We start from the raw sequence: 26,859 nt of genomic DNA on the forward strand, positions 1-26,859 counted from the left end.
TCTGTAGTGGTTGTTTCACAATGCTGAACACTCTACATAGTGCTGACTTGGTATCGTACTATTCCTTAATTGTTTAGCAATTCAGTCATATAATCAGAACACTGAGAGGTATTCAACTAACAAAAAAGATTTCATACTGAAACATACAAAAAATTATCATACTGTGATAAGGGTTTTCCATGTCCACTGAAGCTGCAAAATACTGAGAAACAAAATGCTAAGGGCCACACCCATAACAGACATGTTTAGGGGCTATAGTACTCACACGAGTTGGAGGAACAGCGGGGCTTGGTTGACCAGGTGCTCCCCATTTTTTGAGTACCATTTCCAGGTACCCAGCACTGTGCATGTGCACAATTGCGCACAAATAGAACACATGTAAATTGGAAGTTGCCTGTAATATGTTCACTTGCTTGAACTAGGACTTTTATTCTGAGATGTGCCACTTACATGTTATTCTCAACCTTCTCAGACCATGAAACCACTTTTAACTCAAACATGCATTTGGAGACCCATTTCTTAATTTTTTTATTATCTTAATCTTTTGCATGGTGGTTGTGCTCTTGTTGCCACCCACCTTGAATGAGGCTATGCCCCACTCAGGTGTCGGCAAGGTTATCCAGCTATGGGCCGGATCATTCCCACAGACATCATCCGTGGGCCGGACAGGCGCAGTGCAACACCGAAAATGGCATCTGTGCATGCCCGCAGCGCCGGAAATCGCTTCTGCAGCTGCGCAGACGTCGGAAATCGCGCCTGCGCAGAAGCGATTTCTGGCGTCTGGGCATGCGCAGACACGAATTCCGGCGTCTGCACAGGCACCATTTTCAGTGTCGCTTGGTGAGTCCCCGCGCCACTCTGCGCCAGTTTAGCACAGCGCGGGGGGGGGACTCGCCGAGCGGGCAGCTTGGTTCACGGGCGGCCTGTGGGCCAGAGGTGGCCGATCCCTGCACTAGTGGGTCCTGACTAAGCAACATCCTTCCTTCAAAGGAAAGCAATCTTTTCTTCTTTTTTTGTCTCTACTTTGAGACTCTGAGCTGGGAAAATTTCAGGCAGCAGTTTGTATAAAAATTGATGCTGTCACTTATTTTCAAATATTTCCCCACTCTCTTGGTATTCTCATCTTACTGAGATTGCAGTATCAAACTTTCAAGAAGTGAAATGGAATGTGGAGAAAAGGAGGGAGGATCGGGGTAAAAGAAGAAAGAACAGAAGCCACTGTGAATGAGGGAAGAAATAATACAACAAAAATAACTCAATCTAAACTCATCTTTATAAAGAGGAATTGCAAGCTATTACAGGTAATGAAGAAGAAAACTGCATCTTATTAAACATTAACTGAACAGATTAGTGGCTCAGCACCTGAAAGTCAAAAGAAAAACATCTTGACTGTGAAGCACAGTAAGAACCTTTGCATTAGAACCAAAAAAAGGAAAAATAATTTATATTCCAAGATGTAATTTGGCAGGCCAATACTAACTGTACTTACCTGGAAGTACCGTAAATCCTTTCAACTTCAACAAAAAAATATGCTTAAGATTGAAGACCAAATCAAGAGAGTATGAAGACTGGAACAATTCATTGATTGACACTGGTGTACATTTCCTACTGACTTCTTTCAAGTGAACTGAAGACAACTGACTTACTACTGTATTTCAAAGCCACAAAAGCCTGACAAGAAGCCTGAACATCCAAGGCAGCAGTAAAGATTACATGGGAAAGTATTCCTCTCACATAGTCAAACATAACTTTAACAAATGACTTCTAGAAATGTGCCAAATTCTTTGTAGCCAGCATCAGGAGTCCTGATTAGGGCTGAAAATTATTCTGAATCCATAGATACCAGCACAAAATTTTTAGAAATCCAGGCAAATGGACACATGGGGTCCCCCCCCCCCAATCGTTGCAGGGGAGCAGGGCACAAAAACTGAAGTAGAAATCAACTGCAGTTTTTCATACTGAGAGTTATTTAATATAAAAACACAATTAAATGTGGTTTTCTGATTAAACATGGCAATTACTTGCATATTTAGTCTTAGTTGATTCTCAATACAGTGTCATTACATGAAATATACTGCACATGTCATTTTTGGGTTCCTTTCTTTCTATTTTAGGATACTGCTCTGAGATTTTACTTGTTGTGATCTATGGCCATATAACCAAATAAAGTACTATGACGAGCCATGAAAGACTATAAGCCTTCAACCAACAGAGCACTATGCATATTCACAATTTGTTTGCAAAGAGCTTGTAGTACAGATTAAAATAACTACATCTACAAAGCAATTTCTGAAATTACAGAGTGGCCAGATGGATATGTCAATTAATTAATGATTCCAAATTATAGTCCTGCAATATGAAAAAGCTTGGACCCTGGCCAAAGGTTGTTCACAGTTATGTTCCAAAGGAAGGACAAAGGCAAGTGTTCAAGCCAGAATTGCACATACTGGGAAGGAAATAGATTATACTGGGATGCTTCCTTCCCTTTTATAGGACTGAAACATTCACTGTATTTGAGGATTTGGCTACGATTGTGCATTCCTCCCTTCACTGTGTGCCTGCTTCTCTGCTAAAATACTGGCCTGCATTAATCAGGAGTTCTCCATTACATCCCAACTGGAGAACTCTAGCAATGTTGGTTAACAAACCAATAAGTCAAGATCTGATCAGGTAGGCCTGAGGGCCTGAAGCATACAAGCAGACCCTTAGTGTCATCTGATCCAACCTCCTTCAATGCAGGATTCTCAACTAAAACATCCATGACAGACGGCCATGCAACCTCTGATTAAAAACCTCCACTGAAAGAGAACCCACCAACTTCCGAGACAGACAGTTCCACTGTTGATCAGCTCTTACTGTCAGAAAGTTCTTCCTGATGTGTAGTCAGAATCTCTTTTCTAGTAATTTGAATCCATTGGTTCAGATCCTACCCTTCAGAGAAGGAGAAAACAAGCTACTGTAGCTCCATCTTAAAGCAAGCCATGTGTCTGACTTGGTTTTGGGTTACTGTTTTGAAAAGTTGCCTCACAAACATATCACCTTTTCCTATCCATAGGATACAATTTCTCACTCCTGGCAACAAGAACACACATGCATCCAGGTAAGGAAGCCCATATGCACAACTGATTAAAATCCAATCAACAACCACTGACCCATTAAAAGCAGCAATAAAAGGAAACAGACAAATGCAGGCCACAAATGTTCTTCCACTTGGCCCACTGCTCACTTGGTGCCCCCAGCTGGCTAAACGAGCCTTTTAGCCTTGGACAACTTTTTAATAGTAGTCTTTAAAAAATGGAGAAAATGGCTATAAATACAAAAATCTGTCCTCAGCCCCATATTTCCTCTTGTCTCCGTTCCTCCCCAATCTTCAGCAAAGACATCAACAATGATCTGAGTCATTAAACCTTGGCAACCTATTAAAAATGTGAGTAATAGCAATGAAGTGCAATATCAATGTAGTGAATAAGTGCACTGGCTTGGCCCTTTGCAACAAAGCTTTGACCCAAACTGACTGACCACTATCCTATCAGTAGCACTACAACTCTGCTTCAAACTCTCAACGCACTAGCATCAAGATTTTATTTGCCAGTGATTTCCCTGCCCTGGGGAAGGGAATGGTAATTTACACACAAGTTAATAATAGACCACAGTTCTGGGGAGAGAATAATAATAAGGGAAAGGGAGGATGAGTTGATCTTTTGCAGGACACCATTTGCTTTTACAATGTGTTCTAAGATATTACCCTGGGATTTGGCAAGTCCATAACTACTAAAAGCTTCTGCTAAGTGCTATAATTAATTCTCTCTGGACAAGCGTGAATATTACACTTTTTATATGGGCTCCATTTAAGAATCATTGGAATGTCACCACAAATTTTCAAAAACTCTTAACCCTCCTCTTCCCCCAAGCTGGGAAGAACAGCTCAATCATCTAAATGCCTTCTATAACATCAGACATCATGTTGGTGGTTGAAAGAAGTTTGTGAGGCTTCTTTACCCAGCAACAGGGAAAGAAATCCTGAAATCCCCACCAGTTCAGATCAGAAATCATGTTGGTGGTTGAATGAAGTTTGTGAGGCTTCTTTACCCAGCAACAGGGAAAGAAATCCTGAAATCCCCACCAGTTCAGATAGGAACTGTGCTTTTTTAAATAAATAAATAAATAAAATGCCTGAGAGTAATAACATTATCCCTAACTAGCCCTCATCAAAAATTCCAGGTTCTGAGGAAAAACCCAAAACTTCTCTCAAGTCATTAATCAACTAATTTTGCTAGAGGGAAACTTTGCAAAAGTGATGAAGCTCCAATTCTCAATCCTTTAGATTCCCCTTACAGCCCCCCCCCTTTCACAGACACTTTTGTCTTCACAGCCCTCTTTTGATCTCTGGTTTGGCAACTATGGGGCAAGATCACAGAACAAACTCTCAGGAAGCTGGATATTATGTTGAATAAATAAAGCAAAAACATGCAAATCCAGACACTTTAAACATAGTTATTTCTACATAGTTATTCCTAGAAAAGAGAGGGTCTGATGTAAGCTTGGTGGTAAGAGCAGTGTTAGAAACTCTCATATATATATATATATATATATATATATATATATATATATATATATATATAAGCTAGGTGCCAAATGGCCCCTTAAACCAAGGTTAAAGTTTGAATGTCTAGTTGTCATTTTGGAGCACGACAACTCTAGAATGCATGCTTAGATGTATGAAGTCCCAGTATCTTCTTAGATGTATGAAGTCCCAGTATCTTAAAAGGGAATGTAACAAAGGGTCCCAAGAATTCAGAAAACGAAGTTAAAGATGCCAAGTTAGCCACTAATAAGCAAACTGAACTACCTGTATATAGATTGTTCCATTTTATTCTTTTTATTTATACCAACTGTCAGCCCTGTCGTAAAGGGGTGAAATGGCCTCCACATCCTTAGATCTATTTTTGTAACTAATTCTCATCCTCAATATGTGGATGTTCTAGCATTTTTCAAAACTTTGCCCTGAAAAAGCAGTTTTCTTCATGTTTAATATTCTAGCAACTTAGTGCTGGATGGAATACTAAGGTTACCAGATTTTTTTCAATGAATCCGGGGACACTTTTCAACTTCAATAGGAATGATAGGATTTTGTCAGGGGACTGATTTGTAAATCCGGGGACTGTCCCCAGGAAATGGGGACGTCTGGTAATCTTATGGAACACCCCCTTCCACCCATCTCCAGGCAGCATTAGCTTACCACAAGCTGAGAACTACTGCATATTGTGCAGAAGCGGCTTGTCTCAAGCCAGGAAAACATAGAAGCACTGTTTGAACACCCAACACCCACTGCAAACAAAATACTGTTCTCTAATTACTAACAGTGTGTGCTGTCTGATCTCTGAAAAGAGCGATCTGCTCATTATTTCATCCACTTTCTTTGTATTCAGCATTTACACGGCACCTTTTATTTACAAGGTGGTTCATCACCTTAAGAGGCAGAACCCTAGTATCCCTATATTAAAATGTTAGCTTAGTGTACATGAGTATGAATGACTTGCCTAAGACATCATAACTAGGCCATGACAGACTTAAAAACATATCTTTCAAAACCAAGCCTACCAAAACAAAATGTATCTCAAAAGTTACACTAACTTTTGCTTTTAAAGCCATCCTTTGGCCCAATATTTGCAAGAGAGGCAAACATACACAACAGTATTTCATTTTGCATAGCAGCCAGGCAATTAAAAGCTAGTCATAGTAAAGTTAAATAAAGGCATTGGCTTCTGACTCATTCCAACAGGTGCCACAGAGCATTTATCCAGCAAGTCCTCTGCCAGATTTATTCTCTTCCACTTTCAAAGCCATTATGCTCTGGCAGTATCCCAAATGGAATCAAATTTCTTAATCCTATCAAAAAAATAGTCAAGGTACAGTATGCGAATAAACATATTACAAATACATTTCCAGTGCAACCAAACCATGCAGTTATTATTTTTATTATTCAATTTATTACCTGCCCTTCATACTAAGGTCCGTAGGCAGGTTACAGCAATTTAAAGTACAATATTAAAAACACTTTTAAAAACCTAGTTACAAAAAACTGTAATATAGGGTGGGTTGAAAATATGCATCTCAGGTGTCAAATGCCAGAGTAAAGAAGTCCGTCTTCAGCATTAATCAAACACTGTGTAATAGAGTTCCCAGACACACCTCTATGAGGAGGGAGTTTCACAACTTAGGGGCTGCCACAAATAATGTTCTCTCCTGGGGCAGCAAGCTACTGAATGCCCAGCCAATTATCTGGCCACTACATTTGGGACCAATTAAAATTTCTGAGTCATATTTAAGGGCAGCTTCACATAGAACCCACTGCAGTAATCCAATCTGAAAGTTATCGGAGCATGGAGTACAATGGCCAAGTCATTTCTGTCCAAAAGGGGCAATAAACTGGTGAACCAGCCTATGATCAACCAGTCTACGCACAGGCAAGTGCAACCCCGCCCAAGACAGAATGTCTCCCGTCCTCCCAGACATGAGAACTTGGAACATATAACAAGTTTGTCTTTACAGGATTGAGTATATTGGCAGGCCCACATTCAGCCCATACTGTATACAAGACACATTCAGGCTTAGGCTAAGGATTTATATAAAGGATATTTAATATACCACAGAATCTTGGTTTTTGCTTTATAACAAAAATATATTAATTAGCTCTTTATAGTAAATTCCATAATTACCAGCTCCAAATCAGCATTAAGAACTACATACCTATGCATTGTGTCAAACCAACTGTCTACCTCATCACCTTATTTCTGACAACTGACAGCCAGATACCCCCAGGATGTGCAGAAGCAGGATACAGTATCAATGCTTCCACATCCCTGGAACCCCAAATTACATATATAAGAAAGTTGTAGTTCATAAAAATATCAACACTGCCTCCCAAACAGCAGGAACCAAAAACTGCATGCATGCTACATCAAAAAAATGGGAGAACAGAGGTGGGAACTCTCAACCAGTTGGGCCTCCTGGCTTAAGCAGAGGTGTAGGTTGGTGTAGCAGATACTTCAGGCTCAGCAAAACAAAGAGCACTTCAGAGGGGCTGACAACAATGCACCTTTGAGCAAGGTGCCTCAATTGCCTTTAACTGCCCTTGACTTGACCCACCTCTAGTAAGACCTGTTGATCCAAGTAAGCAAGCACTTCTCAAACTATGGTCGAGGGACCACTAAGTGGGCCATGGTCTGACACCTTATGGTATGACGGATGCTAGCAGCTCACAACATACAAAAATACAAAGGCACATGTGGGAGCAGGAGTTGGCTAGAATGGAGGCTGACACATGCAAAATTGGAGAAAAGGAAAAGGAAGGGAAGATGTGGCTGGCTGAATGTAAGGATAGGAAGAAAAACAAATGGGAAGGAGGAACTGAGTGAGAGGAAAAGGAGAAGCAGCACTGAACCTTCTTGTCCCTTTAAACACGGTTTCCTTAGAATAAAGGGACATACTTGCTGGTGTGGTTCATAATGCTGCCCATGCAAGACTGAAAGACTTCCATTCACCAGATAAAAATCAACCCAGTTTATTTTAAGGCAATGTTTCATGTTCTTTTAGGTCTTCCACAGATCTACCCAAACATAAAAACACATTTTGTATGGTAGTGCTGGTAAATCCCTCTTATGATTCCCCCTAGATACAACCTAGATTAAATTGAAGTAATAAGTACCCAGAAAGGCTGAAGCTACAGATTTAATGATTCATGTGTGTTAAAACTCAATTGCTTTATCCTTAGAGCCATTCTGAAGGGAGCTATTCTCACCATTCTATAGACTGAAAACTAGCCCGATAGAGAACAAGGAGCATGAAATGTTTCCGCAGGTTAGGAGCAACATTTTAGACATTTTTCAAGTCCTGCCCAAGCTCACCCAGTAAGTCCATTACAGAGCAAGGGCTTGAACCCTCATCTCTCAGGTCCAGTATTCTATTCACTGGCACATACCACCACAGAGCTGGAAAGATAATCTAATTCAAAAACCCCAAAGAAGAATAATCCATTTCACCCTGCTTGCCCTTACCAATCAACTGTATTCTCCTCAATCCACAACAGAAAAGCAAATACATTTTTTAAAAATGATACTCTCAGAGATCTAAGTGAGCTCGCATCACAAAGACAAAAAAGTATTAATAGAAAACCAAAACACTTTGCGGCATAGGCGATCCAAAATCAAACTGTGTGGATCTTCTCTTCTGTTGTGTCATAGGGGAAACCTACTTTTGTGGATCAAATTCCATTTTGTGGATCAAAACGAAAACTTGATGGCAGATAGAATAGCAAAAAGTAGATCTAAACAATTAATCAAATTGATAAGGAAATGTAAGAATTGTCTGTTCTCATTGCCAATGCCTGATAGATCACCTACTGCCTACTCTGTTTCAATACCAAATGTTTTCCACTAAGCTGTGATGTGCAACATTAATTCTGGGAGTAAAGCAAAGGGCCACACAGGAGGGAACTCCACTACCTGAAAGGATTTAACTTATGAATGATACCATGATCACCACACCCTGAGAAGCCACGGACGTCAATTCTACTGACTGGATCCAACTAGCCACTGAGACAGGCTTCCTTATGACAAAAGCTCAAGTCAGAGGCTGAACAATTCTGATCATAGTGCAAGTATGCATACAACCTGCTCTTCATAAGGTTGCACTCCCTGAAGCTGCAGGTTTGCATGCTGAGAATATTCCTAGGTCCAAATGGACCCTTGCATTTCCATGTGGAGGCAGGGAAGAGGAGATTCATCCATTTCCTTGAGAAACCAAACGTTGCCTCAGTTATTCATACTCCGGTCACATCCTTGTTAATTACTATAGCATGCTTTACATAGAATGAGACTTACAGGGTACTGACCAAATATGGAAGATCAGATCATATTAAACTAGTTCTTAGCCAGCTGCACTATTTACCAATTTGTTTTGAGGCTCAGCTCAAGTCCTGAACATCTTGGGTCCAAAATATTTAAAGAACTGGCTCTCCAAGAACTTCTGCCCATCTTCTCAGAGACCTCTCCACCTTCACGTGCAGCAGAAGTGTGAGAGAGAGGGGGCTTTTTTTGGTTGTGGCACCAGGTTTGGAATAACTCCCCAAGTTATACTTGGCCTAATCATTGCTCACTTTTAGGCAAGTAGCAAAGATTTCTACTCCATATCAGCAGTTTTTAGAATATATTTCTTAGGAATCTTTATTTATAAATTGCCTTAAAGGTAAAGGGATCCCTGACTATTAGGTCCAGTCGTGGACGACTCTGGGGTTGCAGCGCTAATCTTGCTCTATAGGCTGAGGGAGCCAACGTACAGCTTCTGGGTCATGTGGCCAGCATGACTAAGCTGCTTCTGGTGAACCAGAGCAGCGCACGGAAACACCGTTTACCTTCCCGCCGGAGCGGTCCCTATTTATCTACTTGCACTTTGACGTGCTTTCGAACTGCTAGGTTGGCAGGAGCTGGGACCGAACAACGGGAGCTCACCCCGTCGTGGGGATTCGAACCGCTGACCTTTAACCCACAGTGCCACCTGCGTCCCCATAAATCACCTTAATCCTTCAGAAATATATAAATATTAGAAATTAAACATTTCAGTCACCATATATTTTACAACACAACCACAGGAAATATTAATTATGCTTTGAGTTTCGCAAAAGCTTTTAATACAGATATGGCTTGGCATGCCATTAAAAAATTTGCAAGGCAAGGCCTTTAGAACCGGAGCATGACAACACTGAGAAAGCCAGAACAGGAAGTTCTACAATGGCAAAGTTTCTGGTCAGCTAACTGTGGAAAGATAAGGCATATAGTTCCAGTACAGAAGTAACAATCCCAATTTCTTAACCACCATTATGAGAGTATGAGGGGGTTGCAGGATAGCTTACTAGATCTTTTTGGCCCCTTGCCTCCCACAAGAATTCCACCGCACTGCCAGTCTTAATTGTGGTTCCATGTTACATCAGCACTAATAGTAATCACAGATGATGCTAATGAGGTTCTCTCAACCATGGGAAAAAACCTCAAATCCTGAGGAAGAGAAATCGTACTCGAGGAGGGAAGGAGCATGCAATCCCATGGCTCCCACTATTTTAAAGTGTCATTACTGTTTTTAAAACTATGCTACTTTTGTGTAAGTCTTGCAAAAAAGTGGAGTATACATTCACAAGTAATAGTAGCAATAAATAATCTAAAAAAAATTATTCATCTGTCTGATGCATTCCATCCAACAGTCAACACCTTCCCTCATGGTTAATATACCGGCTTCTGTGTACAAGTGATGGAGAACTGAATTCAGCTGGTGGGCCAGATTCTTAATTCTCTCATCCCCAAGGGCCAACTCTGAAAGGTGGTCAAAATCCCCACTCCCCATCAGCTGCATGAGGAAAATACTTTTAGCATATATGCAAAATCCCTGCTGAACTGAACTTTCTGGTTCCCATCCATGTGCTCTCACCAGATATCATGCGCTTTGAACTTTGCAGAGAACCCAGAAACCCATATGTGTTCCTGTCAGCTCAATTGTACTAACACAGATTTAAACAGGCAGGAATCTGCCCACCCACCCATTAAATTTCGATAAAATTCTCAATGAGAAGAGAAAAGGAGGTCTTCAGCAGATGGAAAGGTCACCAGGAATCCTCTTCCATCCCCCATATCACCTTTTGTATGTTGAAGTTATATATAAATGGCATAGGACTGGCTGACTGAGAGAGACTAATTGATTGTCTACTCAAATCCCTTACTGTGAGACAGACCACAATGATGGAATCCACTGCAGTAAGATGTAGCAACCAACCTGGATGACTTAAAAGAGGACATAACCACGCATGATAAGCTCGTCACTTTGTCACGATGGCTATGTAGTACTTTCAATGTTAAGAGGCAATGCTTCTTTGACCACCACTTTTTGGGCATTACAAGGAGGAGAGCTACTGTGCTTATGAGCTACCCATAGGGCTGTGGTTAGTCACTGTAAAAACAGTGCTGGACTAGATGGGCCTTTGGTCTGACCCAGCAGGGCTCTTATGTTCTTATGCTGTCACTACCACACACAACAACTGCAATTCAATCCAGTGTGTCACAAAGAGCAGTTGCACCACAAAAAGCTATCCACAAAACAAACCAGTTTCAGATTACTCATTCAAATGATCCAAGTCACACATTCCAGAGGAGGGTGGATCATTGCCCAAGCTAAATCCTGATCAAAAACTCATCTCTAGGGCATGTTAACTAGGCATTTTATTGCAGGCTGGCCTACAAACTTACAACCGACCAAAACAAATGTAGCATACCAACCATCTGTGCTTGACAGTCAGATACTCAACAATTCCCTTGCAACAACCAAAAACAGTTTTGCACCAATAGTATAACACCATACATGGCTGGTAAACTATACCCAGTTTTCAAGATCACATGTTTGTAGACTTGGTACAAAGTATGCAGCAGCTGAAAATACTGAGGTGATGGTGCTGGCAGCCACAACAATGCCTCCTTAATCAAGCGTCTTCACTTTCTTGAAGAACTGGGACAAGCCATAATCTTATTAAACCCAAGATTTTTATCGAAATGCCCCAGTTCTCACATAACGCTAAGCAAAACCATGGCTAAGCATGAATTAACAAGCTGCATAATATGATAGAGGAAGATGTTTTAAAAGGGAAAAAAGTTATAATGGCCTGGTTACACATAAGACCAAGCCAAATGATGGTTCCATATGCATGAGTACACGAAGTGAAAACTAAAGGCATTTTACTCCTCCCAGGCCCAGCTGCTGCTGAACTAGCCCAGGTTTATACATATCTCCCCAAAGAAACCATGAGCAGTAAGGCAAGAACAAACCTTGGCTACTACACAGCTTGTGGTTTGTTTAGAGATAAACTATGAGCCCATGTTCACATATAACACTAAGTCAAACCATGGCTTTGCTCTGGGTAATGTGACAGCAGCAAAACCAGGGGAGGAGCAAAGCAGCTGTGAAATTTTCATTCTGTGTACCCAACAAACTTGGCTATTCATATTTGGCCATTTGTAGCTTAGTATTATGCCCAAAACAAGTCATTATCTCTTTTTTACTTGACTACATTTTCCTTTCTAATATGCTGCAGATTTTAGACATCATCCAAAATGTAGAAGGGACAGATTACTTTAAAGTCACTATGTCAAAACAATCTGGAAACACTTGCTGTACAACTAAATTCATTATTTGATCAATATTGCATCTGCAGACTGAACACACAGAAGCTACATGCAAATTCCCTCTTACCTTCATCTCCCTCCGGTGCATAGGAAGCTGTAATGATGTCGATGTCAGCACAATTCATCACAATCTGATTAGTCGCCTGCTTCACCTGCAAAATACACATTCAACTTTATAACTTAATGTTTCATTTAACATTCAGTACGGTAACAATTTTTTTAAATTAAAAAAAAGATAGTTTGGCAAGCTGTTGAAGTGAACGTTTAAAGCTGCTTCAATGTAAATAAAACCCAAGACCAATATTCTTCCATTCACATCTACAGCATTTTCACAGGAGTGATTGTTTACAACATAGTGAACAATCATTATATTTATAACTTTATAGTGAGTATTACAATCTCACAGTGAGCAACTTGATCAATACAGAATATTCCCTCTGGATAAGTAGTTTACCATACCTAAAGGAGAGCAAGGATTGCACAGGGTGGCTGGAAAGTCAGCTTGAATCTGCAACCTAAGCTACCCCACAACACTGTATCAGCTAGGGTTGGAAAAGTCCAAAATTGTGGTCACACAAGTGCCTAGAAGTTTTAAACTGATACTCAGAAATAAATAAAAAATTCAGCCCTCTTATGCTTGTGCCTCTACAGAAAAAGCTGAGTTTCAGGAAACTGGTTGTTTATTTTAACCCAAATTACTCTTGCTATTTGAAATTAGTTCCTTTTAAAAAAAATCTGATTTCAGTGCTTAGCTGACTAAAATACTATTCAAGTTTTGCATGCACCAGAGTTGTTGTTATTATTTATTAAATTTCTATACCATCCTTCATCCAAGAATTATAGGGTGGTTTTCAATATAAAAAATACATACCAAAGTAACAAACAAGAACAATACTGCCACAGTATTATTATTAAAAAGTCACGAATCCCCAAATGATACAAATTTGTTCAAATCTTAATAGTGAATTCAGGAGACTAGCATTCCCATCAACACCCATGCCCCCTCATACAGTTGCATAGTTGCTATGCATTGAGAACCAACTGGAATTGACAGATCCAACACATGAAGGCCTCAACAACCAATGCTTGTCAGGCAAGTTAGATTTTCAGTCTATCCAACAAGACTCCTTTAGCAAACTAGGTCCACTCAAATATCAAGCCAAGGCAACTATGTAGCATGTCAATAAAGAAAAACAACTAATCCACATTTGACCCAAAGGGAATGGTGCCACATTTACCTTTAAAGATAAACCTTTAACACCCTACACCAGAGGTGGCTTCCCATTAGATCCAGCCAGCATGGGCAATGGTCAGAGAGACGGAGTTGGAAATCTAACATCTCAAGGGCCAAATGTTAACCACCCCTGTCGTACACACTCCAGAACATATAATACATGAACAACATATACAGTATGTGGCACTGAACGAGAGGCTGTTTTTGAATGTACCTTCATTGTCATTTAAATGTGTTAATATGTTGATATTCTTGCAAACACACAACAGTGCCTTTCAAGAGTGTGCGAAACACCAGGAAACATTTACAGGAACCAAGTTAATGGTTACATATAATTAAATGTTCAGCCCCATGAAGATCCAGAAACAAGGCATCAACAAATTATGCAAACAGGCAGTAGTTTATACAAAATGTGAGCTTGTGAAAATGGACTCATGCTAGCAGGAGTCAAATTGATTTCAATAAGGCTTCACTTACATGATATGCTCAGGATTAAATCTTGTTTGAAAGCAACAAAAACAAGTATCCAAATGCAGTTCAACATATGACATTTTATATTGCAGGCAAACAGAAAATGCAGACATTAAATGCTTTGCAGGGAAGCAGATACATTAAGGAAAGAGCTATGCCATGGTGATTAATATTTGAAAGCCTCTTACAGAACTGGGAAATTTGTTTTCTGGAAAGCAGCTAATACAAACATGAATATTGACATGTGAACTATTTTTTTTTATATATCAAGTAATCAGAACAGAAACTATGGATTGTATCCAACTAAGTTTTACTCAGACCAGACCCACTAAAATTTATGGGTCTTTTGTTTTGAAATAATTTCAAAACAAAATAAAAAAATTCCTTCCAGTAGCACCTTAGAGACCAACTAAGTTTGTCATTGGTGTGAGCTTTCGTGTGCATGCACACTTCTTCAGATAGTGTGCATGCACACAAAAGCTCATACCAGGTATCTGAAGAAGTGTGCATGCACACGAAAGCTCATACCAATGACAAACTTAGTTGGTCTCTAAGGTGCTACTGGAATGATTTTGTTTGTTTGTTTGTTTTGACTACGGCAGACCAACACGGCTACCTACCTGTAACCATTAATTTCAGTTATACTCAGAGTATAACTAATGTTGGGTACAACCCTGTATGTTCATCAAAAACATTCACTTCCAGTTTTCCTGCAATAACACCTCAAACAGTGAATAATTACTGGAAATACTAATGTCATTCTTGATTACATCTAGGTATTAACAGGGGCAGCCTGTCCCATTGCACCAGTTGAGGTGTAATAGGAAGGTGCTGCCCTGCCCATGCACTGCCTGCCTCCCCCCTTGCCACCTCCACCAAAGCCTTGCTGACCAGGGTTGTGCAGCTGCAGCTTCCAAGGTTCTGGTGAGATTGCCCAATGTATCCAGAGGCATCTGTGCAATCTTGCGGGCTCTCGTCATATCCCACTGCAACCACTTCTTGCTTCTCTAGCGGGGAAGGTGCACCCATGGATGTGCCCCTTGGATTCTGCTGCCTGAGGTGCCTGCCTCATAAACAGGCCAGCCCTGACTATTAAGGAAACATGTGATAGCTTGAACAACGGTAGGGAATATCAGTTTTCTATAAAAAGAAATGCAAGTTTCCCCATTAATACAGTGCATGCACAATATAGAATTCCCATGCACCAGTGAAAACATTTTTCATTAAATGGGAAGTCTGTGTTCCTTATTATAGAACCTCATGATGATATTTTCAGCAGCAGTAGCCAGCTGTGGTCAAGTGGATTGAATATGGAGTCTGTATGTTATTCAATACAAAGTAGTCAATGTGGTGCCCTCCAGAGGTTCTTTACAACTCCTGTCTTCCTTGCAGTTGGCGATCCTGACTGGGGTTGATGAAAGCTGTAGTACACAGCATCTGGGGGGCACGACACTTAGCACAACTGCCACAGGGCTAAAAAATACTCTCCCGAGGTCACTCTCTGAATTTAGTCATGTAGATAGGACTAGAGCAACTATAACAGAGTGCCCCAAATTCCCTTCCCATAGCACTAGTCCGATACCATGGTTGATGGTATGAAAATTAACAGAGGTTGTGAAGCTGAAGCAAAGTTGCACTTCCCATGAACTGCTGCTATAATCTGAATAACTTTAACAGAGCAGTGGGGAACCTGTGGCCCTCCAGATGTTGTTGGGGCCCCACCCAGCTTGGCCAATGGTCAAAGATGACGGCAGCTATAATCCAGCTATTTTTGGAAGGCCACAGGTTCTGTATCCCTGCTTTAATAGTTAGCCTTTCATTATAAATATTACACCATCTTCTATTATAATATGTTCTATTAACACTTTAGATACATTTTAGAGATAGACTTTGATATACCAGCAATGTATGTGTGGATAATTGGTGTGTTGAACTTTAAAGCACACAATAACTTTAGCCTAGGATATATCCTTCTTTATATTCACATAGCCGAAGAATTGATGCTTTTGAATTATGATGCTGGAGGAGACTCTTGAGAGTCCCATGGACTGTAAGAAGATCAAACCTATCCATTCTGAAGGAAATCAGCCCTGAGTGCTGCTCACTGGAAGGACAGATCCTGAAGCTGAGACTCCAATACTTTGGCCACCTCATGAGAAGAGAAGACTCCCTGGAAAAGACCCTGATGCTGGGAATGATGGAGGGCACTAGGAGAAGGGGACGACAGAGGTCGAGATGGTTGGACAGTGTTTTTGAAGCTACGAACATGAGTTTGACCAAACTGCGGGAGGCAGTGGAAGACAGGAGTGCCTGGCGTGCTCTGGTCCATGGGGTCACGAAGAGTCGGACACGACTAAACGACTAAACAACAACAACAATATTCCAATATTCTCTCTTATGCACCATGCTCTTCAAAAGAGGACCTGTTCCCTTATTCATTAAAGTATGGATGAGGACAAAGTTCTAAGAGAAGAAGTAGTACATTATGTAGAGTCCAGGAGAGTGAACAACAGTGAGATGAGCAGCTAATCCCTCAATCAGAATTCACCATTGCTTACAATTTTAAGGTCCATGCCAGACAGCTAGCCCTCATATTGGATTGTGACCAAGTTATTTATTCTCCAAAATACATGAAATCAAACCAATTTCCACCCAAGAACAGAAAGAGCTTTGTAAGATCACATCTGTGAACCAATGAAAGCAGCTACAGTAATTATAAGGCCTTATCTAGGCAACCACATTTTCCCACTGATTTGCATCCAATGTGGATTATAGTATCCAAGCAGTAAATCTGCTAATAGAAAACAAAGCAACAGCTTCCTCTGCTCAAGACTCCTGTTCTATGCAGGAAAAGAATGCAATTCAGCATTCAGATGACAGCTTGACAATCTCTGTCAAAGTCAATTCCTATGCAAAAGTTGTTCTTAAACTTGTATAACCACTTGGCTGAGTTTAGCTAATTACAACGTTGCTGACATCAGGAATTTCAGAGTTTGGAGGGCCAAATCTGCCTAGATCTAGAAATAATGGACCAACAGGCTAGACACGAATGCCAGGAATTCCAAGGTATCCTGCCTGAAATATTGCTACCTACAAAAGGCAATCTACTTTAGGTATGCCCAAGTACCTTTGCATACATACCTAGTAATATTTTTTTCTTTGAATAGCATAGCACCCCATACAACTTCTAAAAATCCCCAGAATATCAAAAATCATTTGTTATGTGGCATACGAAGCTACAGCTCAAGGAAACCATAAAACATCCTTTTTAAGTGTGTGGAACTAGTAGTGTGGATCTTTGGATCCCAGCCATTGCCTAGTTACTGTAATTTTCAGAACCTTTGGTGGAAACGTATTACTGTGTTAAAATTTTTGACCTTCAACTATTGCCCAACCAGTGTACAAATATATTGTGCACACACAGTCAAATATATTCAGCATCTTAAACAGATTGAACTGAAACACAAAATTAACATCTAATCAGCATGATCTACAAACCTGGCAGATACTGAACCAGCAAGCTATAAAAAGCAGCAGGCAGGTTAAAGTTTACTAAGTACATCAGCATGTCCTTCAGCTAAATCAGAAAACCAATGAGACACTACAAATGAAGAGGTTTAAAAGGTCCGCTCCTTTGTCTGACCTTTAAGGTAGAAGATGCTTTCCACAATCTGACATTTTCCTGACAGCTTATATGCATAGCAGAAACCTACCCTATTAAAGTTTGGAGGGCATTATTTTTACAGTTGCTCACAAAGTCAGCTTCCAACATCCTTAATACCTGGAATTAAGCACCCTTAATACCTGGTACCCTTATTCTCACAGAATATGTCACATCATAAAAATGCTTTGTCTCGACAGGCTTGCAATACAGTTTCAAGGTCAAAGGTGAAATTAGTTTTCTGGCCCAGTATTGTTGGGAACAGCTCCCCAAAGACTCAGTAAGGCTGGGAAAGACCTCTGCCTATGTTTTTAACTGGACATTCAGGACTAGCAATGAAGTTACATATCTCCTCTTCCCCCCCCCCCCCGAATCACCCCCACATTTATTCGCAAGTACTATATGTTTATCCATACAAAAAGATTTTAGACTGTTTCAAAAATCTGTTCAAGGCAAGGACCTTCACAAACTTCCTGTGGGAGGAATTCTGCAAATTAATAAAAAAGTATCCATGATCCTTTGATGTCTAAACCTCATGCAGAACAGGTAGCACAGCAAGGTGCTCTCAACTGAGCACTGAGAAGGATATGAGGTTATAAACACTTTGGGGTTTATGGCTTAGCTTACTATCTGAGTCACTACTTAACAGTGGTAAACCATTCCCTCAAGTCCTCTGGCATGTCCAAAGGGACATTTTTTTCTTCTCATCTGATGTTGCAGGAAAAGCCAGCAGCATCTCCTTTCTGCTGCATCTCCCAAATGCCCAGTGGGAAAGAAATCATTTCTCCTTTCTGACACCAAGGTTTCTTTGTGCATGAAAGAAGAGGTGGTCTCTGGCAGAAACAGCGCTTTCACAGAAAGCACAGGAGTGCTCACCAATGGGGAAAGCCACTGTAAGAGTTTATGGAACCCTGCCTCTGTACTGTGCCTCAAGAGTTTTTTTTAAAAAAAAATTCAAGGATAAGAGTATTTTAGTTTCCAGGATAAAAAAGGAGACACCTTATGAAAGAATAGAGCGAGAGACTTTTTAAACTTAGGATTGTAATGCAAATAGCAGTATTTATGCTATGTTTTTGATGTTGTGATTCTGTTTATGTTGCTTATATTATAATTTCACAGTATTTAAATGTTGTTAAGCTGCAATGAGAAAATACTGTAGTTTTATGGACAAATTTATTAAATATACATATCTACTCAGAGCTTCCATTATTCTCACTGAACTTACTTCCAGGAAAGTAAATATAAAGGTAAAGGACCCCTGGATGGTTAAGTCCAGTCAAAGGTGACTATAGTGTTGCAGTGCTCAATTCGTTTTCAGGCTGAGGGAGCCAGCATTTGTCCACTAACAGCTTTCCAGGTCATGTGGCCAGCATGACTAAACTGCTTCTCGTGCAACGGAACACCCTGATGGAAGCCGGAGCGCACGGAAACGCTATTTACCTTCCCGTCACAGCAGTACCATTTTATCTACTTACACTGGCATGCTTTCAAACTGCTAGGTTGGCAGAAGCTAAGACAGAGCAAAGCAGCTCACTCCATCACAGGGATTCAAACCATAGACCTTCCGACTGGCAAGCCCAAGAGGCTCAGTGGTTTAGACCACAGTTCCACCCGGGTCCCTCCAGGTAAGTATATCCAGTACTGTGGCCGTAATAAATTGCCTTATCAACAGAGAATTGTGTTTTCATGGTTCTTCAACACAACACAAAATGAAAATGTTGCACAATTTTAATGAGTCACTAGACAGGGAGGTATTTTTGTGGATACCAATAAACTTAGTGTTAACATACTATTGATGTATGTGCCAATTTATTACACTTAAACACATCATAGCATTGGGTTTTTCTTCCCAATATGCCAAGTTTTTTGCCAAGTAGAAAAACAAAGCAGTGCCAAAATGAAAGGCTGAAAATAAAGTTTAACTCATTTACCAGCCTTTGAAATAATGTGACTTGCTACAGCATCAATAACAATCAACAATCTTATCAGATGATCAAAGAAAGTTTCCTGTTCTCTAGAGTTGGTATGAACAAGAGGGCTGCCAAAGCAAAGGGTTCAATTAAAAAGCTTATATGCTTGGCCACTTAGTGTCCTAAAATGAGGTTACAAGCACCATTTAGCATATCTCATTGGAAACTGAAGTGCATAAGTTGTCGCCAATGGAAACTCTCTGCAACAGCTGAATTCCTATTACAAGTCTCTTTCACTGATAAGTGTGTTGACCTTCTGCTAATCTGGTGCTTAAAAGTGGTGGGTTAACATTATGGTTTTCAGTTGTTCTATGATTGTTCACTGACCATGTGAAATAGTAGAGGAAATTACACTTTCAAGACACAGCTGAAAATGTTTCCTTCAACGTTTGGCTAACTCCAAGTTACTCAGGTGGCAACATTTTATTACTTTTTTATTATTAACCTTTGTATCCCATGCTCTATGCAAGGAGTTTAGGGCAACATGCACAGGGATTTATCCTAACAGCCTTGTGAGATAGTGCCTAAGGTCATGCAATGTGCTTCATGGCTCAGTGGGGATTTGAAGCCAGGTCTCTCTAGTCAAAGTCCGCCAGCCCCACTGTTCACTATACCACACTGGCTCCCTTTAACCTTCAAGTGAGAAAGTATTTTGTCCCAGGACTTAGCATGAACCTGTGCAGTCACAAAGCAATACTGGCTTTCTCCCAAATGACTGCTGGTTTCAGGTCCTGTATCACAATCATCAGTCACAAGACACTCAACATTATTAAGTTAGGTTTGTTTTTCATTTCTACAAACACTGAAAAATACAAAATCGAGATATATTCTAAGTTATTTTCAGATCATTCTTACCTCCCTTAGGAGGTTCAATCAAATTAGACACACTGACCACAACAGAAGTATATTACTCCCATTTTCCTCCTGGGGATTTGTTCAAAATCACCAAGCAAGTGCAGGGTCAATCCAGGCCCCAAGACATACTGTAGGCACTGGGCCACCTTATAAGCTGCAAGCATATACCTAAGAGCATACAATATTCTGACCCTTCTTATACAACTGAAGGCTTTCAAGATAAATTTTAACTTAAGACAACTGTCAGGAATGCTTCAGAAAGTAACTTCAATAAGTTAAGCACACACATTCAGATTCCTGGAACATTATCTCAAGATACTTTAAAACAGCAATTTCAGAAATTCCCCAGAATTTCCCCAAACTGTGAAATGGAACCAGCTAAGTTAAAGCTAAATCATGTACATTAGTTCTCCATAAACTGCCCATTTCAGAAATATTAGCTTTTATAACTACGGTATTGGAAACATGCTCAATTCTATGTTAGGGCTCAGACAGGGGAAATGTTATTGTCTCTTATTTTAAGTGTGTTATCATCAGCCACAAACTATAGCACATTTTGAAATGATTTTTACAAGTGTCAAAAGCCAGTCACAGGGTGCTAGCATAATTGGACAAGGAACCTTTGCAGCAAGGTGGTAGGGAAATAATTAATATGCCTTGTTCAATCTTGGCTACTTTCCATCCTAATTTAACACCCAACATTTGCAAGTGTCACCACACTTATTGAACACATTTGCTTGAGAAATCATGTTTTATTTAACTGCACTGGTGGCTCGTTTATAGCCTCATTCTCTTCCCTTCCTCCCACCCAACCCCCATCAACAGACATACCACAGTCCACAGTTAACTTGGAAACATGCACACCATTCTCTGCTGGAGTTGTTTTCAAAATCAGAATCATTTTAACAACTTGCATTCCATTTCCCTGCACGTTGTCTCCATGGTATTTACACAACTGGTCACCTTTCAGTGTTTCCTGCTCTGCTTATGTAGCCAAATACCCTCGCTCAACACTTCAAAGTGAAATTTGCTCCTGCTGAGACACAAAGCCAGTTATGGACAAAACAAATTTTCTCCATCCCAGTCAGTTTGGGCTCTTTCTGGACACTGCTGCCTTCTGAATATGTAATGGAGTTTAACTTGCCTTTTAATATCTATAGTGTCTTGAAAATACTTCCCCTCATAAATAATTCAGTTGCTTTGCATGTACCCTTAAAGGCTGAAACAACTAGTTTGTATTGCAACTAGCTCACTTGAATGCTCTTGCAGATATGCTCTTGCTGAATGAAAGGAAACTATCAAACCTTTTTTAAAACACCAAGAACACCACACCACCTATGATTTCTAGACATAGCTTCAGTGTCATGGCTGAACTATCTGGTCCCTGCTGCCTAGTAGGGACTTGGCATTGAAGCACTCTGAACAAAACTAAATAATGTGGGGTATTTCAGTACCGTACTAGCCTGAACCAGGAAAAGTCCCAGGCTCCTGGTGATCCATCTGCCTTAATTAATGCTGAAATCTAAGGAATTGCTGAGTCATTGAAATATACATTTTTCCAGTATTGATTATAGCATGTTTGGAACTTTCCCATTTTAAATGTCAGTCTAAAAACTAACTAGTAGAAACTAAGTGCAAATAAACATTACAGGACATAGGTTTGTATTTTAGCAAGGTCTTGGAGACTGCAGTATTAGCTAAAGGAAACAGAATCTGTAGTCCAATCTTAATCATGTCTACTCAGAAGTCAGTCCTATTCAATTCAATTGGGCCTGGTCCCAGATAAGTAAGGATAGGATTGCAGTCTTAACAACTTTTATTCACCAACAGTATTCTTCAACGTTCTCAAGAGTCCTAGAATTTCTCTCCAGTTTATATCATGCCACCCTCCCCAAATCTAAAATATGCCAGAAATAGAACTGGTTTAGCATACAGTACTCCTCTTGACCGAATTATGCCCCAGGAGACTTAACCAGCCTTACTCATGAAGGATTCATTATTAATGACAGGGTTTTAGAACTCTATGACAAAGAGCTGTGTTACAAAGAACTGAGGCTCTTCCTGGTGTATTAAACTGTACCTTATTCATTTGAATGACCCCAGATTAGGAAAGAGCCCAGAGAAATCTAGCAAAATCTGCTTTCCTCACACACCTGATTTCAAGGAAACCTGTCCTCTATGTTAAAAGAAACCTGATGTCATGATTGTGTATTGCACAGACATTTTCTCAAATAGGTAGCTGAAATTAGAAGCAGGCCTATCAACCTCCATCCCATCTGCATTTTAATGTTGTGCAGAAACTTTACCCAAGAATCATCCCACTGTTCTGCTGACTGAAATGAACAATCCCAAATCGAAGAAAAAACAGCAGTGTTACTACCAGTACAATACTGAGGGAAAAGTCAAAAATACTGACTACAAAAACAATTATCAGCAACACAAAACACACATTTCTTTAGGCTTTGTTAGGAGTCTTGCCCTATGGGAATGTAAGGCAATGGATAAAAATCACGGATAGGATTCCTTAGGAGATACACAGGGAAAGAAAGAGCATAACAAGAATGTGTATCAAGACATAAGGAAACAATTTCACTTGCATCTCTTTCCTAAGTAAGTTCTACTCACTTCCACTCCTAATAGGTGAACTATCTCATAACTGAAACTGATTGCAGATACAAACAACCTACTGAAAGATACATACTCCATTCCACTACCTTTCACATCACACAAAAGCCCTACTGCTGAGCAAGGCACTCCTTCATCTGCTCATATTATTCCCTATTAAGGAAGCCATAAAAAGCATGACCCAACAGTCCCCCATCTCTTACCCTGAGTCCAAGAGGAATGTCCTGCACATATAATTATCAACATGACACTCATTGGCAAAAGTCTCCCAAGCTCTGCACTCTTAAGAAAAAAGCATTTCCAAAGAAAGTTCATGACCTTAACTAATTCCAAGAGAAGACATGCCAAACTCATGGTTTACTCCTTTATAATTCTGATCTATAATTGAATATTGCCCGTCTGAGGTAATTTTTGCTACAAATTTTACACTGCTTACTTGAATCTCCTTGCATAGTCAAAGATACACCCTATGTCAGGGGTAGGCAACCTAAGGCCCGTGGGCCGGATGTGGCCCAATCGTCTTCTCAATCCAGCCTGTGGATGGTCCGGGAATCAGCACGTTTTTACATGAGTAGAATGTGTCCTTTTATTTAAAATGCATCCTTGGGTTATTTGTGGGGCCTGCCTGGTGTTTTTACATGAGTAGAATGTGTGCTTTTATTTAAAATGCATCTCTGGGTTATTTGTGGAGCATAGGTGGAGCATAGGAATTCATTCATCCCCCCCCCCCAAAAAAATATATAGTCCGGCCCACCACATGGTCTGAGGGATGGTGGACCATGGCTGAAAAAGGTTGCTGACCCCTGCCCTATGTCATGAATCCAAGGAGAACCTCAATCACAAATCCCTCAAGTAAATGTTCCCATCCTAACTAAGAAACCTGCAAACCTACAGGACCAGAAACAAAAACTGCTAACATCAGGATTCCCCAACCTATTCAATCCTACAAGAATGTATCCACCCCTTATGAATTAGACTTCCTCATTAAAACCAGAAAATCTTCTCAACTTCTTGAAGAAACCAAGAGGCCACCTCCCATCCTAGAGAACATGTCCAGGAAACACACTTATCCTAGGCAAGTTTCACCCAATTTGGAAGTGTACTTCCCAACAGCACACTCAAAGAACAGATCTCCCTCTTTCACCAAAGGCAGGCATACCTTCCCACTCAGGTAAGTCTTAACTCTCCCCCACACACACACACACAAAAAAACACCACAACGCACACACAATACAAAATCTCAGAAGAGCAGTAACCACTACCCTTCTCGGGAGGCTGTCCACCAGAAACATGATCCAGAATCTGCCCAACAAGCACCACTGTCCCCATTCCACCCCTACACTTCAGAAAAACCCTTCTCCCCTCGTGCACCTTCTTCCCATCCCTGCTGCCCAAGCCCCACACTCGACGCTTATCTCAATTCTATCCATCACGGAGCTATTCGCCCGCATTCCTGTCGTCGTCCTCCTCTTGGGGCCAACTCCCCACCTTCTTCCCCGGGCGCACCTAACCTAACCCTACCCCACACACCGGGGCCTTCCAAGCCACAGTCACCATCGCCCGCCCCGAACCCTACACGCACTCCTTCCCCACCCCAAGCCCACACGTTCACCCTCAGATCTTTACACACGGGCCCGCCCTCCCCTCGCCTCGCCCACTTACAGCCCCGCGTTTACCTCCACGGCGGCCTCGAGTTTCCCCTCGAAGGTGAAGTCGATAAGGTCAGGCTTGAGGCAGAGCCCGTAATTGATGGGGCGCACCTCGCCCGGGAGCCGCTCGAAGGGCCGCTTCTCCGGCATCGCAGCGACGGCAGCGAGACGGCAAGAGAAGGTGGTTGAGGAGAACGACGAGGCGGCGGCGGCAGCGGAGGTTGCTGCTGCTGCTGCTACTGAGGCAAAGGGGGAGGCCCAGCGCGCGCGCGCACTGAGGGGGAGGCGGCGACCCCCCAGTGACAGAAGGCGGAGACCAAAGCCAGGAGGCGGAGGAGGATGGGGAGGAGCAGGCCGCACCTGGCCCAACCGAGAGAGAGAAGGAGCGAGGGCCTCCCGCGAGCGAGCGCTGACCTGCTGTGGGTCGTGCTGCTGTCGCTGCTGCTGCTGCCTCCGCCGCCACCCGCCTCCCTCCTTAGACGGCCGTAGATAGGACTGCCTCCACTGCGCGTGCGCGCTCCAACTTTCTCTCCTCCCCTTGGCCTCGCGCGCCTGTGCCCCCTCCCGGCCGAGGAGAGGAGCGGGGAGGCGGAGGGCGCTCGCGACGTGACGCACGCGCAGGAGCGCTTGCGCGCTGGTGGTAGTGGAGGGCGGCGGCGGCAACCGCGAGGCGACTGAAAGGAAGAGAGCTAGGAGACGTCCACCACGGGCCATTGGGATCCGCCCGCGCTTTTTCCTCCCTGTTGTTGCCCGAGCTTGGCCTCCCCCCCCTTTCCTTTCTACGGCGGATGAGGGGGAGGGGACTCGCGTGACGGACAAGTCTCGTGGCAGAGACGTCAACTAGTAACCGAAGCAAAGGTGGGGGGCGGAAGGGAAGAGAGAGGGGAGGGCATGGCCGCTGCTCGCGCACGCGCATTGCGATAGAGAAGACGCTCCTTTTCTGACGGAGGGAGGGAGCGGCGGTTTGTCGCGAGCGCATCCTCTTCTTCCGTCGCCGAGACTAGAGGAAGAAATGCGGCACGCGCGGGTCACGTGGTGCCTCCGCTCTTCTCCCAGCTGTCTCCCGAGAGCTTACGGCCGCCGCCCCTCCTCAGCCGTCAATTCTCTGCAGAAATGAAGAACGGCAAGGAAAAAAGACAAGAAAAAAGGCACCCCGGAAAACAACGTTTTGCAAAAAAAAAACCACCAACAACAAAAACCCGCCTACACGCGCCTGTACAAATAAGCATCAGGAAAAAGCATAATTAAGGAAAACCTTTGGCTTGTTGGGTTTATTTATTTATTTATAGTTATGACAGCATAATCAGGTATTAAAGCAGACTTTGGTTTTTATCCCAGATCTCTCATACGTATTTTGAGTGGGCACATTTTTATGTTTGGAAGAGCTGGATGAGTATTTTATGCTGAGTTAGGTGAACTATTGAAACCTGTCTCTGCCCTGGATTGCAGCGTCAACACCTTACTGATTTTAATGGGAGACTCGCAGCCTAGTCCTATTTTATCTGGCATAGCTAATCCTTGGCCTGGGAGCCTAATACAGCCCCCAAGCAAAAAAAATCCCCCCCCCAAAAAACCCAAATGATTTTGTCAGCAGCAAAACAAGGGAGGATTAAAGTAGACACAGTGCTGGGAATGGGATCTGGGAAGTTTGAACCTCTCAACCCAGCCCACCATCTCGGAGGGACAATTTGCACCCCCATGGGTCATATGTACACCCTGTGTGTGCACAAGAGTGTAAGAGCATAATAAAACACATGCTGGATCAGGCCCAAGGCCCATCTGAGCCAGCATCCTGTTCTCACAGCAGCCAACCAGATGCCTGTGGTAAACCTTCAAGCAGGAGCACAATAGCACTCTTCCCTCCTGTGGTTTCTAGCCACTGATACTCAGATGCATTACTGCCTTCAGCTATGGAGGCAGAGCATAGCCATCATGGCTATCATCATCATCATGGCTAATAGCTATTTGTCAAATCCTCTTTTGGAGCCATCCAAGTGGTGGTTATCATTGTCCTATGTAGGAGCGAGTTCCAACTATGTGCTGAATGAAGTACTTTCCGTTATCTGTCCTGAATCCCCATTCAGTTTCAGAGGATGTTCACAAGTTCTAGAGTAATGAGAAAGGGATAAAAGCTTTTCTGTAGCCATTTTCTCCAAGCCATGCATAATTATAT

At 41.8% G+C, this 26,859-nt stretch overlaps 1 protein-coding gene across 1 annotated transcript in view; it reads right to left on the minus strand.

Moving 5' to 3' along the window:
• NPEPPS (aminopeptidase puromycin sensitive) overlaps positions 1–26,011 on the minus strand; it is a 73,584-nt gene extending 47,573 nt beyond the window's left edge. The window contains exons 1-2 of the mRNA XM_035134220.3: positions 24,714–26,011; positions 12,289–12,373 (exon numbers count right to left, since the gene is read on the minus strand). Coding sequence (XP_034990111.2) covers positions 12,289–12,373; positions 24,714–25,400 — 772 coding nt within the window. The 5' untranslated portion in view covers positions 25,401–26,011. The remainder of the gene's footprint in view (positions 1–12,288; positions 12,374–24,713) is intronic.
• Positions 26,012–26,859: the final 848 nt, after the last annotated feature.

Source organism: Zootoca vivipara, chromosome 12 (genome assembly GCF_965207765.1).
Source record: "Zootoca vivipara chromosome 12, rZooViv2.hap1.1, whole genome shotgun sequence".
Taxonomy (NCBI): Eukaryota; Metazoa; Chordata; class Lepidosauria; order Squamata; family Lacertidae; genus Zootoca; species Zootoca vivipara.